Raw genomic sequence first — 12,047 nt, 5'->3', positions numbered from 1 at the left:
ACTTGGGAAATTTATTTTTCCGCAATTTTTTGCAAATTTTGATGATGTAACCCCTTACAAAAAATGAGAAAAAATGACCTGAAAATCAATTTTCTTAAATTCTGGAAAAAGTGATAGGGATCGTTAGCATTGGTAATTAGCTGCTCAAAACAGTTATTCTTTTAGCTTTATGACCATATTTAGCCAAGATATGATGAAAATTCCAATCGGAAATATTTTTTTTTGCAAAAACACTTTTTAAAATTTCACTAATAAAATATTCCGTTTTTTGGCCACAACTTTAAAAGTAAGTGTCTCACCATAGAATATCATAGCTCGTTGAGCTCGTAATTAAATTTGCAATCAAACTGTGTTCAAACTTGGGAAATTTATTTTTTCGCCATTTTTTGCAAATTTTGATGATGTAACCCCTTACAAAAAATGAGAAAAAATGACCTGAAAATCAATTTTCTTAAATTCTGCAAAAAGTGATAGGGATCGTTAGCATTGGTAATTAGCTGCTCAAAACAGTTATTCTTTTAGCTTTATGACCATATTTAGCCAAGATATGATGAAAATTCCAATCGGAAATATTTTTTTTTGCAAAAACACTTTTTAAAATTTCACTAATAAAATATTCCGTTTTTTGGCCACAACTTAAAAAGTAAGTGTCTCACCATAGAATATCATAGCTCGTTGAGCTCGTAATTAAATTTGCAATCAAACTGTGTTCAAACTTGGGAAATTTATTTTTCCGCCATTTTTTGCAAATTTTGATGACCCCTTACAAAAAATGAGAAAAAATGACCTGAAAATCAATTTTCTTAAATTCTGCAAAAAGTGATAGGGATCGTTAGCATTGGTAATTAGCTGCTTAAAACAGATATTCTTTTAGCTTTATGACCATATTTAGCCAAGATATGATGAAAATTCCAATCGGAAATATTTTTTTTTGCAAAAACACTTTTTAAAATTTCACTAATAAAATATTTCGTTTTTTGGCCACAACTTAAAAAGTAAGTGTCTCACCATAGAATATCATAGCTCGTTGAGCTCGTAATTAAATTTGCAATCAAACTGTGTTCAAACTTGGGAAATTTATTTTTCCGCAATTTTTTGCAAATTTTGATGATGTAACATAAGATATGATGAAAATTCCAATCGGAAATATTTTTTTTTGCAAAAACACTTTTTAAAATTTCACTAATAAAATATTTCGTTTTTTGGCCACAACTTAAAAAGTAAGTGTCTCACCATAGAATATCATAGCTCGTTGAGCTCGTAATTAAATTTGCAATCAAACTGTGTTCAAACTTGGGAAATTTATTTTTCCGCAATTTTTTGCAAATTTTGATGATGCAACCCCTTACAAAAAATGAGAAAAAATGACCTGAAAATCAATTTTCTTAAATTCTGGAAAAAGTGATAGGGATCGTTAGCATTGGTAATTAGCTGCTCAAAACAGTTATTCTTTTAGCTTTATGACCATATTTAGCCAAGATATGATGAAAATTCCAATCGGAAATATTTTTTTTTGCAAAAACACTTTTTAAAATTTAACTAATAAAATATTCCGTTTTTTGGCCACAACTTTAAAAGTAAGTGTCTCACCATAGAATATCATAGCTCGTTGAGCTCGTAATTAAATTTGCAATCAAACTGTGTTCAAACATGGGAAATTTATTTTTTCGCCATTTTTTGCAAATTTTGATGATGTAACCCCTTACAAAAAATGAGAAAAAATGACCTGAAAATCAATTTTCTTAAATTCTGCAAAAAGTGATAGGGATCGTTAGCATTGGTAATTAGCTGCTCAAAACAGTTATTCTTTTAGCTTTATGACCATATTTAGCCAAGATATGATGAAAATTCCAATCGGAAATATTTTTTTTTGCAAAAACACTTTTTAAAATTTCACTAATAAAATATTCCGTTTTTTGGCCACAACTTAAAAAGTAAGTGTCTCACCATAGAATATCATAGCTCGTTGAGCTCGTAATTAAATTTGCAATCAAACTGTGTTCAAACATGGGAAATTTATTTTTTCGCCATTTTTTGCAAATTTTGATGATGTAACCCCTTACAAAAAATGCGAAAATTGACCCAAAAAATTAATTTCCCTAAATCCTTCAAAAAGTCATAGGGATCTTTATGACCACCTATATCCTTGTTATAGTGAAGAAGACCTTCGTAAAATTTGATTTTTTTTACCGAATCCACAATAAATGGAAAAACTGTTATTCCTATAATTCATATGCCCATTCTTAGCCAATCTGAAGATGTCAATGTTAAAGACAATGCCATAGTGTTATTCTTCTAATATGTACATATATATTTTCACTGGGTTCGAAGAGCTTTGATCTTGAAAACCCCCATTGCGTTCCACCCATTCGGCGTGGCTATATGCAGTTTGTTTATCCAAAATATTGTTTATAATTAGCAAACATTGTGGGCTTTCCGAGCTTTGTGCCGCGGCCGTGTTTGCGAGTGACTAGAAAGCTCCCTACCAACTTTACCCGATATATAAACTTTGGATCTGCTGGGATCGGGAGAGGTGTGAAACTACAGAGGTGGTCAAAAGTATTTACACAACGAGCTTTTTTTTCAATTAGTTGACAATTGAAAAAAAAGCTCGTTGTGTAAATACTTTTGACCACCTCTGTATATAGAGAGTGAGAGGAGAGAAAGCAGAGGAAAACACTGAGACCTAGACAAAGAAAAAAGCGAAAGACAGGCGCGTAGGAGATGCGCGAATTGCGTCGGACGGAATTCAAACTAAATTAAGTGCAGTCGATCGCGGGCGGCATATATCCCACCGATCCGAACCGACAGTTGCCCAAAGACATTGCCCCAGAGCAGAATCTCGAGCAGAGCGGCGACACCTGTCACCGGGGGAATTACATAAAAAAAAAACAAACACATACAAACACTCAATATTTTCACAACACAGAAATCAGTAATAAACACCGGAGAAAAATCGAAACAATTCAACGCGAAACACGCATTTGGATTAGCCGATAGCCAATATAGACGTTCAGGATCCCAGGATCCAGGATCTCAATTGCCGAGATGTCGTACCGCGGAATGCTGAGCACCTCGGACGGTTCGCCCGTCGAGCTGCGCGTCCAGGATGTGGACTCCTTTGACGGATCGATGATGTCCCATGCGGCCACCAATGCTGGCGGTCCGCTGGGCAGCAAGGCCAGCGGCAAGAGCCTCAACTCCTGCACCTCCATGTCCATGCCCCAAAAGCCGAGTTCCCTAAGGGCGACCCCCAGCCGCTGCCCATGTAAGTGAATGCATCGACGACACAGGCCACACGAACCACCCACTGACCTCGTGCACTGCGAGAAAACACAGCAGTCCAGTTAATAACAAAACATAGGCCCTATAAACAATGAAGATGGGGTAGCTTATTTCTTGCAAATCATCTCTTGCCTATTATAATATTATAGCAAGTTGAATGTTTCTATGTCATCTCTTTCCTTCGATGTCGTTGTCTTTCCCTCTCTCTCTCTCTATTTTCTCTGCTGCAAAAAGAAAGCAAATGACATTCACTCTCCCACGCACACAGCAAAGCACTCTCACTCAAAAAAAAACCTGTAGCAATAACTCACACGGTTCGCTACACTCGAAGAAATGCATTGTGGATGCAGATATGATGTTTGCTTACAAGTTGTATTTAATAACTTGTTAACTATGCATATTTTATTAAGCAAATATTAATTGTTGCTTACAAACCGCATTTCAGTTGCCTGGAAAGTGTTTAATTTATTTATTATTGTATGTAGCACTGCATTGTTTCAGTGTAGCGCTAATCCTCTGTCGCTGCGCTGCCAATCAGTCGCAACATCTCTTAAGTCGCACTAACCCATATAAAAATATAGGAAAGTTATAATACCCTGTAGAGTGGTCGTTCAAAATCTTAAAACGTTTTGCCAACCACAACTTATATATACTTTAAAATATACAAAAATAAAAAGATAATAACTCAGTTTAGATTGTGTCATTCAAGCTTCTGCGAATATATTCTCCTGTGCCTTGTGGAACATTAAGCTTTTTAGTTAAGATAATTAGCCCACTTAAATACGATTCTTTGTCGCGGGTTTATTCCTTTGATGATAGGTGATTATTGTTGTCTTCGTGACCTTGAAGTGTATTCCAACTTCGGATCGTTGTAATCAGTCTCCTCATCTAGTTTGTTGTTTTTTGAGTGCGTGTTTTGATTTTGCCAGTATTTTTGCTATCTCCGCTGTCAGCCCCTTTCTCCACCATTTCCGCCTCTTTCGTGCTGTTTTACACTGCAAAAAATATATAAAAGAACAATTTAAATACGTAATATTAGCTATTATAATCTGTATTTGAATTATTACCTAAAATCCAAGTGATCTATTTAAATGATCTTTGATATTAGTTAGTTCAGATTAATAATTTCCCAGTGAATCAAAGCTTATATGTAAATCTTTTTCAGTGCCCTTCTATTTTTTAAAACTTAGTTGTTCGCCAATTTGTAGTCGCCAATCAATTCCGTTTGGTTGTTTTCTTGGGAGTCAATGTTTTAGTTCGTTTAATTTTCTTTTTTGTATTATTTATTTGTGCCCCCCGAAGATGATGCGCCTCTGCTGCAGTCGCAGTCTCAGTCGCTGCCTCTGTCGACGTCGGTAGATCTCGGCCTGGAATTCTCCGATCTTCGACGTTTTCCAATTTCATTCAGGCGACAACTCTCGACCAAGTTACTTCACAACACAACCTTGTTTTCGATCCTCCGATTTCCCGGGTTTTCTCTGCATTTTCTGTACACTTTTCCACTGCCATGAACTTCAATCGCATGGACACCGCCCATCGGTTGCGCGTAGATGTTCGACTTTATGGGGGGCCGATGGGGAATCAGCTAAATGACAAGGGCACCGCCTCCTCCACGCCCACCATTTCTTCAGACGATCTCAGTAGGTTTTGCACCACATGGGCTCTATAACTTGATACCTTTACCTGTTTTATATAAATCCCTATAAATGTGATTCTTTTCTGATTTCTTAGGTGATCTCGCCGATTCCCCGGTGGATGAGAAGACCGAAGCTGATGTGGAGGTGACCAACGAGATCTCGGCGCCCTATGAAGTGCCCCAATTTCCCATTGAACAGATCGAGAAGAAGCTGCAAATCCAGCGCCATCTCAATGAAAAGTGAGTGTTAGAAACCCCATATACATATATCATAAAGATGCTCCTATAACGATTAAAATTAAATGATAATCTAGCTTTGAAAGATTATACTTTTAAATTGTTGAATTTTGAGAAGAAACCTGATTAGTTTTCTCTTATCAGTAAAACTTTAGTGATTTGCTAATGGAAACTATAACAGTTTAATCAGTTATTAATAGGACTTAATAGAACCTGTCTTACGTGCTACATTTAATAAAATATAATACGTTTTTAAGAAACTGTACACTTTCAAAATGTAAGTTCACACAAAATATGGAAAAGAACATTTTTTTTTATTTTTTTAAATAATTTTTATAAGTATTGTGCTGTGTCTTCAAATCCCCATTATGTTATACCAATCAGATCCGAACCTAAATCGGCTGCGCTTCGCTTCGGATTTGTTTACTTTACATGCAAAGCAGACAAAAAACACGACGAGTTCACAGATCTCGTGATTGAGTCCTTATCAGCTTTTCTATATTAAGGTTAGATTTTTTTCAAGGCTAAAATCTCTATTAAACAAACAAAGAAATATCAAAGAGGACAAAAATAAAAACAAATCTTATCTGAAAACATATGAAAATATGTTTTTACATCTGAATCTACATCTATTTACTTTGAATATTTTGTAATTCCCACATATTTTAACATATTATTGGGATTTGCATGCATTTCACTCTGTGCTTGCCTCTCAATCATGAGCAGTTTCTATAGCCCCGTAATGAGGCAGCCACAAGGTGTAGGCGTTGCAATTATCAGTCTGCCAGGTGGGCGTTCGGTGAATGTATGTAGTAGATTCCCGGGGGTAATCCAAAGTGGGTTTATGTCTGCCGCCAGAGTCCGGATTTCTGTTTCTGTTTGGGTGTTCATTTTTGGCCGGGGAAAGTGTGGACCGATGCAGAACACGTTTTGGTTTTGAATGGAAGTGCATTAGACAGACAGCCACAACGGAGGTGACGGACTTTCGCCCAAGCCGCCTAAAATCGAGCTGGCAGTGGTGGTTATGCTGGTGGTGCCGGGGCTTATGGCGTAATGAACCACCACCACCGTCAGCCCGCCGCCAGGAGAACCACTGCAAGCGACGGTTGAGTTCTGGCGCGGATGCCGTCACTTTCAGTACGCTCCGATCCAATAAACGGGCAGCTCAACGGCGCGAACCGCGGCCCAAAGTTACCCACCTGGCACTGCACTGTACTACACTACCTGTGCGACCTCCGCTGACATTGAGCCCTCCTAATAGGCAAAACCAGCCATCGAACTGCCATCCAGCCCATCCATAGCCACCCACTGTCCCACTAAAATTCACCATCCATTGTTGTTCGTGTCGCACGCCAGGCGTCGCTCAAAAAAAAAAAGAAAATATAAAAAAAAGAGGCGAAGAAGCCGAGAAGCGGCGTTGGCAAAACTTTCCAACTCGCACGGACACTTCAAGTTTTTTTTTTTTTTGGGCATAAACTTAGAATCCTGACGGGTTTCGCACGCCAGTTAAAAAAGCAAAAGGGGAAATCCCCAAGTGACGGGTTTTTATATATATATATCATATATATGCAGAAGGCTTGACAATTTTGGAGGGGCATTATCTGCCCATCTAGTGATATTGAAACTAAGTCTTAGTTTTAAGTTATAGAGAGTTGTTCTTGGAGTGTGTATCCTTTAAATTATCTTAGATATAAAGTTCAAGAAACACAGTTACTCTGTGCGTTTTTTAGGAATCTAAGTTGTTTCATTGCTAGAGCTTATTCGCCAGACAAAGGACAATCGAAGCATAGAAATTTAGCTTAGATACTGTAGCAAGACACGCAATTTGTGGCAACTTTGAATTGGGTTTTTGGGGTTGCAAGAGGTATCTTAAATAGCGTGCTGGATTGCAAATTAGCGACAATCGGTAGCTTTGCATTGCCATAAATCAACTGGTCAATCGATCATTACCCTATCTCCATCGCCATCAAAGTGAAGAGAGACCCGTGGCGAAGTGCTCCAATTGGCGGTGGTCACTAGTCCAGGCAGGATGTCCTTCGCGGATGACAGCTATAGCTTTGGTCGTTGCTACGAGTATCAGCCCGATGATTGCAAATGGTCAGCCTAGCAGAAGATCCCTTATAAATTGCATACTATACACACGTAGTACCAAAGTTGTCAGTGACTAAATCCGTAACAGATTGTTGTAAGATCTAAAGAAATAATAAAGCCAGCTTTACGTATCGAGGCTATTTCCTCTCCTATTTACACTAGGAGGGTCAGTGTTTTGAATGCATTGTGTTTATATAACATTCATAATTTTGGTATTTGTCTCAATTTTTTAGGCAGGCTACAGGACCTAGACCCGTGGCCGCAGCCGCCGTTTTGGCCACAAACAGGGAATCATCCAGCAGCACCGAGGGCCGCGAGAGCGTCGTTAATATGGAGAGAAACGATGCGGACATCAACTTTCAGCGGGTCTCCATTTCGGGTGAGGACACCAGTGGCGTGCCGCTCGAGGATCTGGAGCGGGCCTCGACCCTGCTGATCGAGGCACTGCGCCTGCGTAGCCACTACATGGCCATGTCGGATCAATCGTTTCCCTCGACCACGGCTCGATTCCTCAAGACAGTGAAGCTCAAGGATCGCATCAACAATCTGCCCGTCAAGGAGGTGTCGGGTGAGTTCTTGTATTTCATCAATCCAATCCTCCATTCCCATAAGGAAGAGTGCTAAGCTATCTTTTGGTCTGCCCCTGTACAGTGGTATCTTCGACTTATATCCTAATGCATGGACTGGGTCGATTTGTGGTCTTAACTTAAACGCTGCTTAGGTGTACTTCATAAAATCGACCCAGCCCATCGCAAATGTGTAAATATGTATGAAAGTGCAATAATGTACAATTGTCCCTAAGTGTTGTAATGCACCCAATTTATAAATATTATTAATATATGGCAATTAATTCACTTGCGAGTGAATAATGTATAATACAAGTTGGCATTAGTGTTTTGTGTAAACTGTACGTGCCGGCGTTGCCACCTCATTTAATTGCAGAGTTTAGCTCGTGTGTCCGTCTCTATCTCGCCTCCGCCTTAGCCGCCTCGCTCAAGTCTCTCTCCGTTTCGTTTTCATGTCCTCCGTTTTTTATTTAGAGCCTTTAACGAGCAACTGTTTTCCAGTTGGCCGGTCTATGTTACATACTTTATGTTACATACCTTTTTAGCCCCCTTTTTTTATTTCAATTTGATTTCGTATCGACTATTTATTTCTCTTCTCGTATTTTTCATTATTTCTTATAGACATCATTCGCAAAATGAGTGTAGCGAACATACAAGGTAATTCGTGTGCACACCCGATTTTCCTGCCTTCCCGCTTCCCTCCTATTCAACTATTCAACCACGTTCAACAAGAACAACTCCTTCTAACTTTCTGCCTGAAATTTGATTTCCGTTGAGCACTGCTTTATCTTGTTTTGTGTTCTTAATGGTTACTTCACGCTCCTAACCTCAAAATATAGATAAAAACGCTGCTTTCAACGCAGAGAGTGTGGCCAGCTTCTAGTTATTCAGTGTGATTGTAATTAAAAACAAATACATAAGTTCCAGAATGTGTTAATGACCAACCTTAAATCTATAATAATAATTTATGTTACCTGTTTCCCAGTTCGCATAGTAGTTTATAAGATTAATTGCTGCATCCAATTTGTACAATCATGCAATACTAAATTGGCCACCTTAACCTGCAGTTATGTCCCTCTCCTGCTGCATTAAACATAATGCTGGTCACACTCATCTCTAGCTATTTCGCCCGCTATATAAACTTGGCAAAAACACATTGCAGAATTGAACTTTCTGTCAAACACTCGCATGGATGTTTTCATTGACCGTTTAATTTATAACTTCCACTGTATTTTTGCATATGTTACTTGTGTGTTCTGTATATTTGCCTCCACAAAAGAACAAAAAAAACACGCCCCAGCTAAAATCACAAACGATATAAAAGCTTAAACTCTCACCGTTCGTCACTCTTTTTTTGGTCCTTTAAAAGGGAAAAGCCTTGTACAAAAGGAAAGACTTAACTACTCCACTTTGAAAGATTTTGTAGCGCACGAGTGGAACTCAGATGTATTTTCTAGTATCCTGTCGTCCTTTAAATTAATAGGGATTAATTTAAGACATCAAATCGTAATTTAATTATGCTTCAAAAGCTTAAAAGAAAATTGGAAGCTAGAATATTTAAAAATATAAGAGCATAGTAGGTGTACTGATATTGGAGGTCCACTCTAAAGCACGTTGTAGACACCAATACTTACTGAGAATAACACTCGCACAAACACCTGAGTGTAGAGTGTTGTTTTTGCCACTAACTGTACCAATTACCATTGCTGCTGCGATCGCCTTCAAAACTAAACGAATTTCTATTTTTGAATTTAAATTTAACACAAACACACTCGTCCCAAATTGCTTCGAAACTGTTAAGAATCTGCAGATGTCCATTTGAGACATTCGCCAATGAAGATTACAAATCCGTGGAACGTCGAGTTTCCCAATGACGAAGATTTCAAGATCAAGCCCCTCAACGGAGTGTTTCACATTTACGAGAATGATGTAAGTATCTATCTAGCTTTACATATGTCTGCTCACGAGCACGCCACGAATCCTTACAAACTAATAATATTCCAGGACGAAAGCAGTGAGATCAAATTCGAATATCCAGATATGAGCCAATTCGTGAACGACATGCAGGTCATGTGCAATATGATTGCCGATGGGCCATTGTAAGTATTTTCAGCAATGGATCAATGTCAGAAATAATGTCAAACGCTCGACTTTCATAGGAAATCTTTCTGCTATCGACGTCTCTGCTATCTGTCGTCCAAGTATCAGATGCACGTGCTCCTCAACGAGCTGCGTGAGCTGGCAGCCCAGAAGGCGGTGCCGCATCGCGATTTCTACAACACCCGCAAGGTGGACACTCACATCCATGCCGCATCCTGCATGAACCAGAAGCATCTGCTGCGTTTCATCAAGAAGACGCTGAAGAACAACGCCAACGAGGTGGTCACCGTCACCAACGGCCAGCAAATGACTCTGGCCCAGGTGTTCCAGTCGATGAACCTGACCACCTACGACCTGACCGTCGACATGCTGGACGTCCATGCCGATCGCAACACGTTCCATCGCTTCGACAAGTTCAACTCCAAGTACAATCCCATTGGAGAGTCACGGCTCAGGGAGGTCTTCCTCAAGACGGACAACTATCTGAATGGCAAATACTTTGCACAGATCATAAAGGTGGTTATTAATTTACAACTAAATGCGAATATAAACTAATTCTTATTTTTCCTTGCCAGGAAGTGGCCTTTGATCTGGAGGAATCCAAGTACCAGAACGCCGAGCTGCGTCTCTCCATCTATGGCAAGTCGCCGGATGAGTGGTACAAACTGGCCAAGTGGGCCATCGACAATGATGTGTACAGCTCGAACATTCGCTGGCTCATCCAAATACCCCGTCTCTTCGACATCTTCAAGTCGAACAAGATGATGAAGTCATTCCAGGAGATCTTGAACAACATATTCCTGCCGCTCTTCGAGGCGACAGCCCGACCCAGCAAGCATCCCGAGTTGCATCGCTTTCTGCAGTACGTGATCGGATTCGATTCGGTGGACGATGAGTCCAAGCCGGAGAATCCGCTCTTCGACAACGATGTGCCCCGTCCGGAGGAGTGGACCTACGAGGAGAATCCGCCCTATGCCTACTATATCTACTATATGTACGCTAACATGACGGTGCTGAACAAGTTTAGACAGTGAGTGAAAGTATATTGATATTGATACATATGATTTATTAACCCACTGTTACCCTTGCCACATCAGATCGCGCAACATGAACACCTTTGTGCTGCGGCCACATTGCGGCGAGGCTGGACCCGTGCAGCATCTAGTTTGTGGCTTCCTCATGGCCGAGAACATCTCCCACGGGCTCCTGCTGCGCAAGGTGCCCGTGCTGCAGTATCTGTATTATCTGACCCAGATCGGCATCGCCATGTCGCCGCTGTCGAACAACTCGCTGTTCCTCAATTACCATCGCAATCCGCTGCCAGAGTATTTGGCCCGTGGCCTCATCATTTCCCTCTCCACGGATGATCCCTTGCAATTCCACTTCACCAAGGTGGGCTAGCCTATATATGACTTAATAGTCAGCATTAAATTAACCCATGTCCCCTTTTCAGGAACCCCTCATGGAGGAGTACAGCATTGCGGCCCAGGTGTGGAAGCTCAGCTCATGCGACATGTGCGAGCTGGCCAGGAACAGTGTGATGATGAGCGGATTCCCACATGCCGTGAGTTCCAAGCATGCTTTTGTTTATATCCGGACAAGTGATTCCAATTCCGATTTCATCCACAGATCAAACAGCAGTGGCTGGGACCCATTTACTACGAGGACGGTATCATGGGCAACGACATCACGCGCACCAATGTGCCAGAGATCCGTGTGGCCTATCGCTATGAGACACTGCTGGACGAGCTGTCCAACATCTTCAAGGTGAACCAGACGTGCTCCATCGCAGACATGAACGCCACATAGTCTGGTCCATGTGGTACATCTGCTCCATCGCGTTGTTGTGGCTTCCCATGCTAACTTAATGCAAATTACGCAGATATATACGCTAGTTATATACATAATTTAAATGTTTCTGTACTAACCAAAATGTAAACGCGGCAGACCAAAACCTTTAAATATACAAAACTTGTACACGAAACTTATTCATCAAACTTTTATTTAAAAGTAATCATTAAGGTAAATAATATATGGCGTTTAAGCATTTACGTCGAGCTTTGGGTTCAAAAGTAAAAAATAGTGCAAATAAATTAAAAACTTAAGAAGAGTAATAGTAAAATTTTTACACC

General features: G+C 40.1%; 1 protein-coding gene across 12 annotated transcripts in view; it reads left to right on the top strand.

The window, feature by feature from the left end:
• LOC117146718 (AMP deaminase 2) overlaps nt 1–11,903 on the top strand; it is a 33,265-nt gene extending 21,362 nt beyond the window's left edge. Inside the window, exons 1-11 of one of the 12 annotated variants that reach the window (XM_033313147.1) lie at nt 2,835–3,268; nt 5,017–5,161; nt 7,483–7,817; nt 8,437–8,472; nt 9,626–9,744; nt 9,820–9,914; nt 9,975–10,431; nt 10,491–10,945; nt 11,013–11,307; nt 11,369–11,479; nt 11,545–11,903. In XM_033313147.1, the coding sequence (XP_033169038.1) occupies nt 3,049–3,268; nt 5,017–5,161; nt 7,483–7,817; nt 8,437–8,472; nt 9,626–9,744; nt 9,820–9,914; nt 9,975–10,431; nt 10,491–10,945; nt 11,013–11,307; nt 11,369–11,479; nt 11,545–11,724 (2,448 nt within the window). In that variant the 5' untranslated portion in view covers nt 2,835–3,048 and the 3' untranslated portion in view covers nt 11,725–11,903. Of the gene's footprint in view, nt 1–2,834; nt 3,269–4,703; nt 4,926–5,016; nt 5,162–7,172; nt 7,256–7,482; nt 7,818–8,436; nt 8,473–9,616; nt 9,745–9,819; nt 9,915–9,974; nt 10,432–10,490; nt 10,946–11,012; nt 11,308–11,368; nt 11,480–11,544 lie in introns of those variants that run through there. The other 11 variants (XM_033313146.1, XM_033313152.1, XM_033313150.1 and 8 more) reach the window with 11 other exon arrangements.
• Nucleotides 11,904–12,047: the final 144 nt, after the last annotated feature.

This window comes from Drosophila mauritiana, chromosome X, assembly GCF_004382145.1.
Source record: "Drosophila mauritiana strain mau12 chromosome X, ASM438214v1, whole genome shotgun sequence".
NCBI classification, from domain to species: Eukaryota; Metazoa; Arthropoda; class Insecta; order Diptera; family Drosophilidae; genus Drosophila; species Drosophila mauritiana.
Note: the sequence above shows the minus strand (reverse complement) of the source record. Positions and strands in the feature narration are given on the sequence as shown.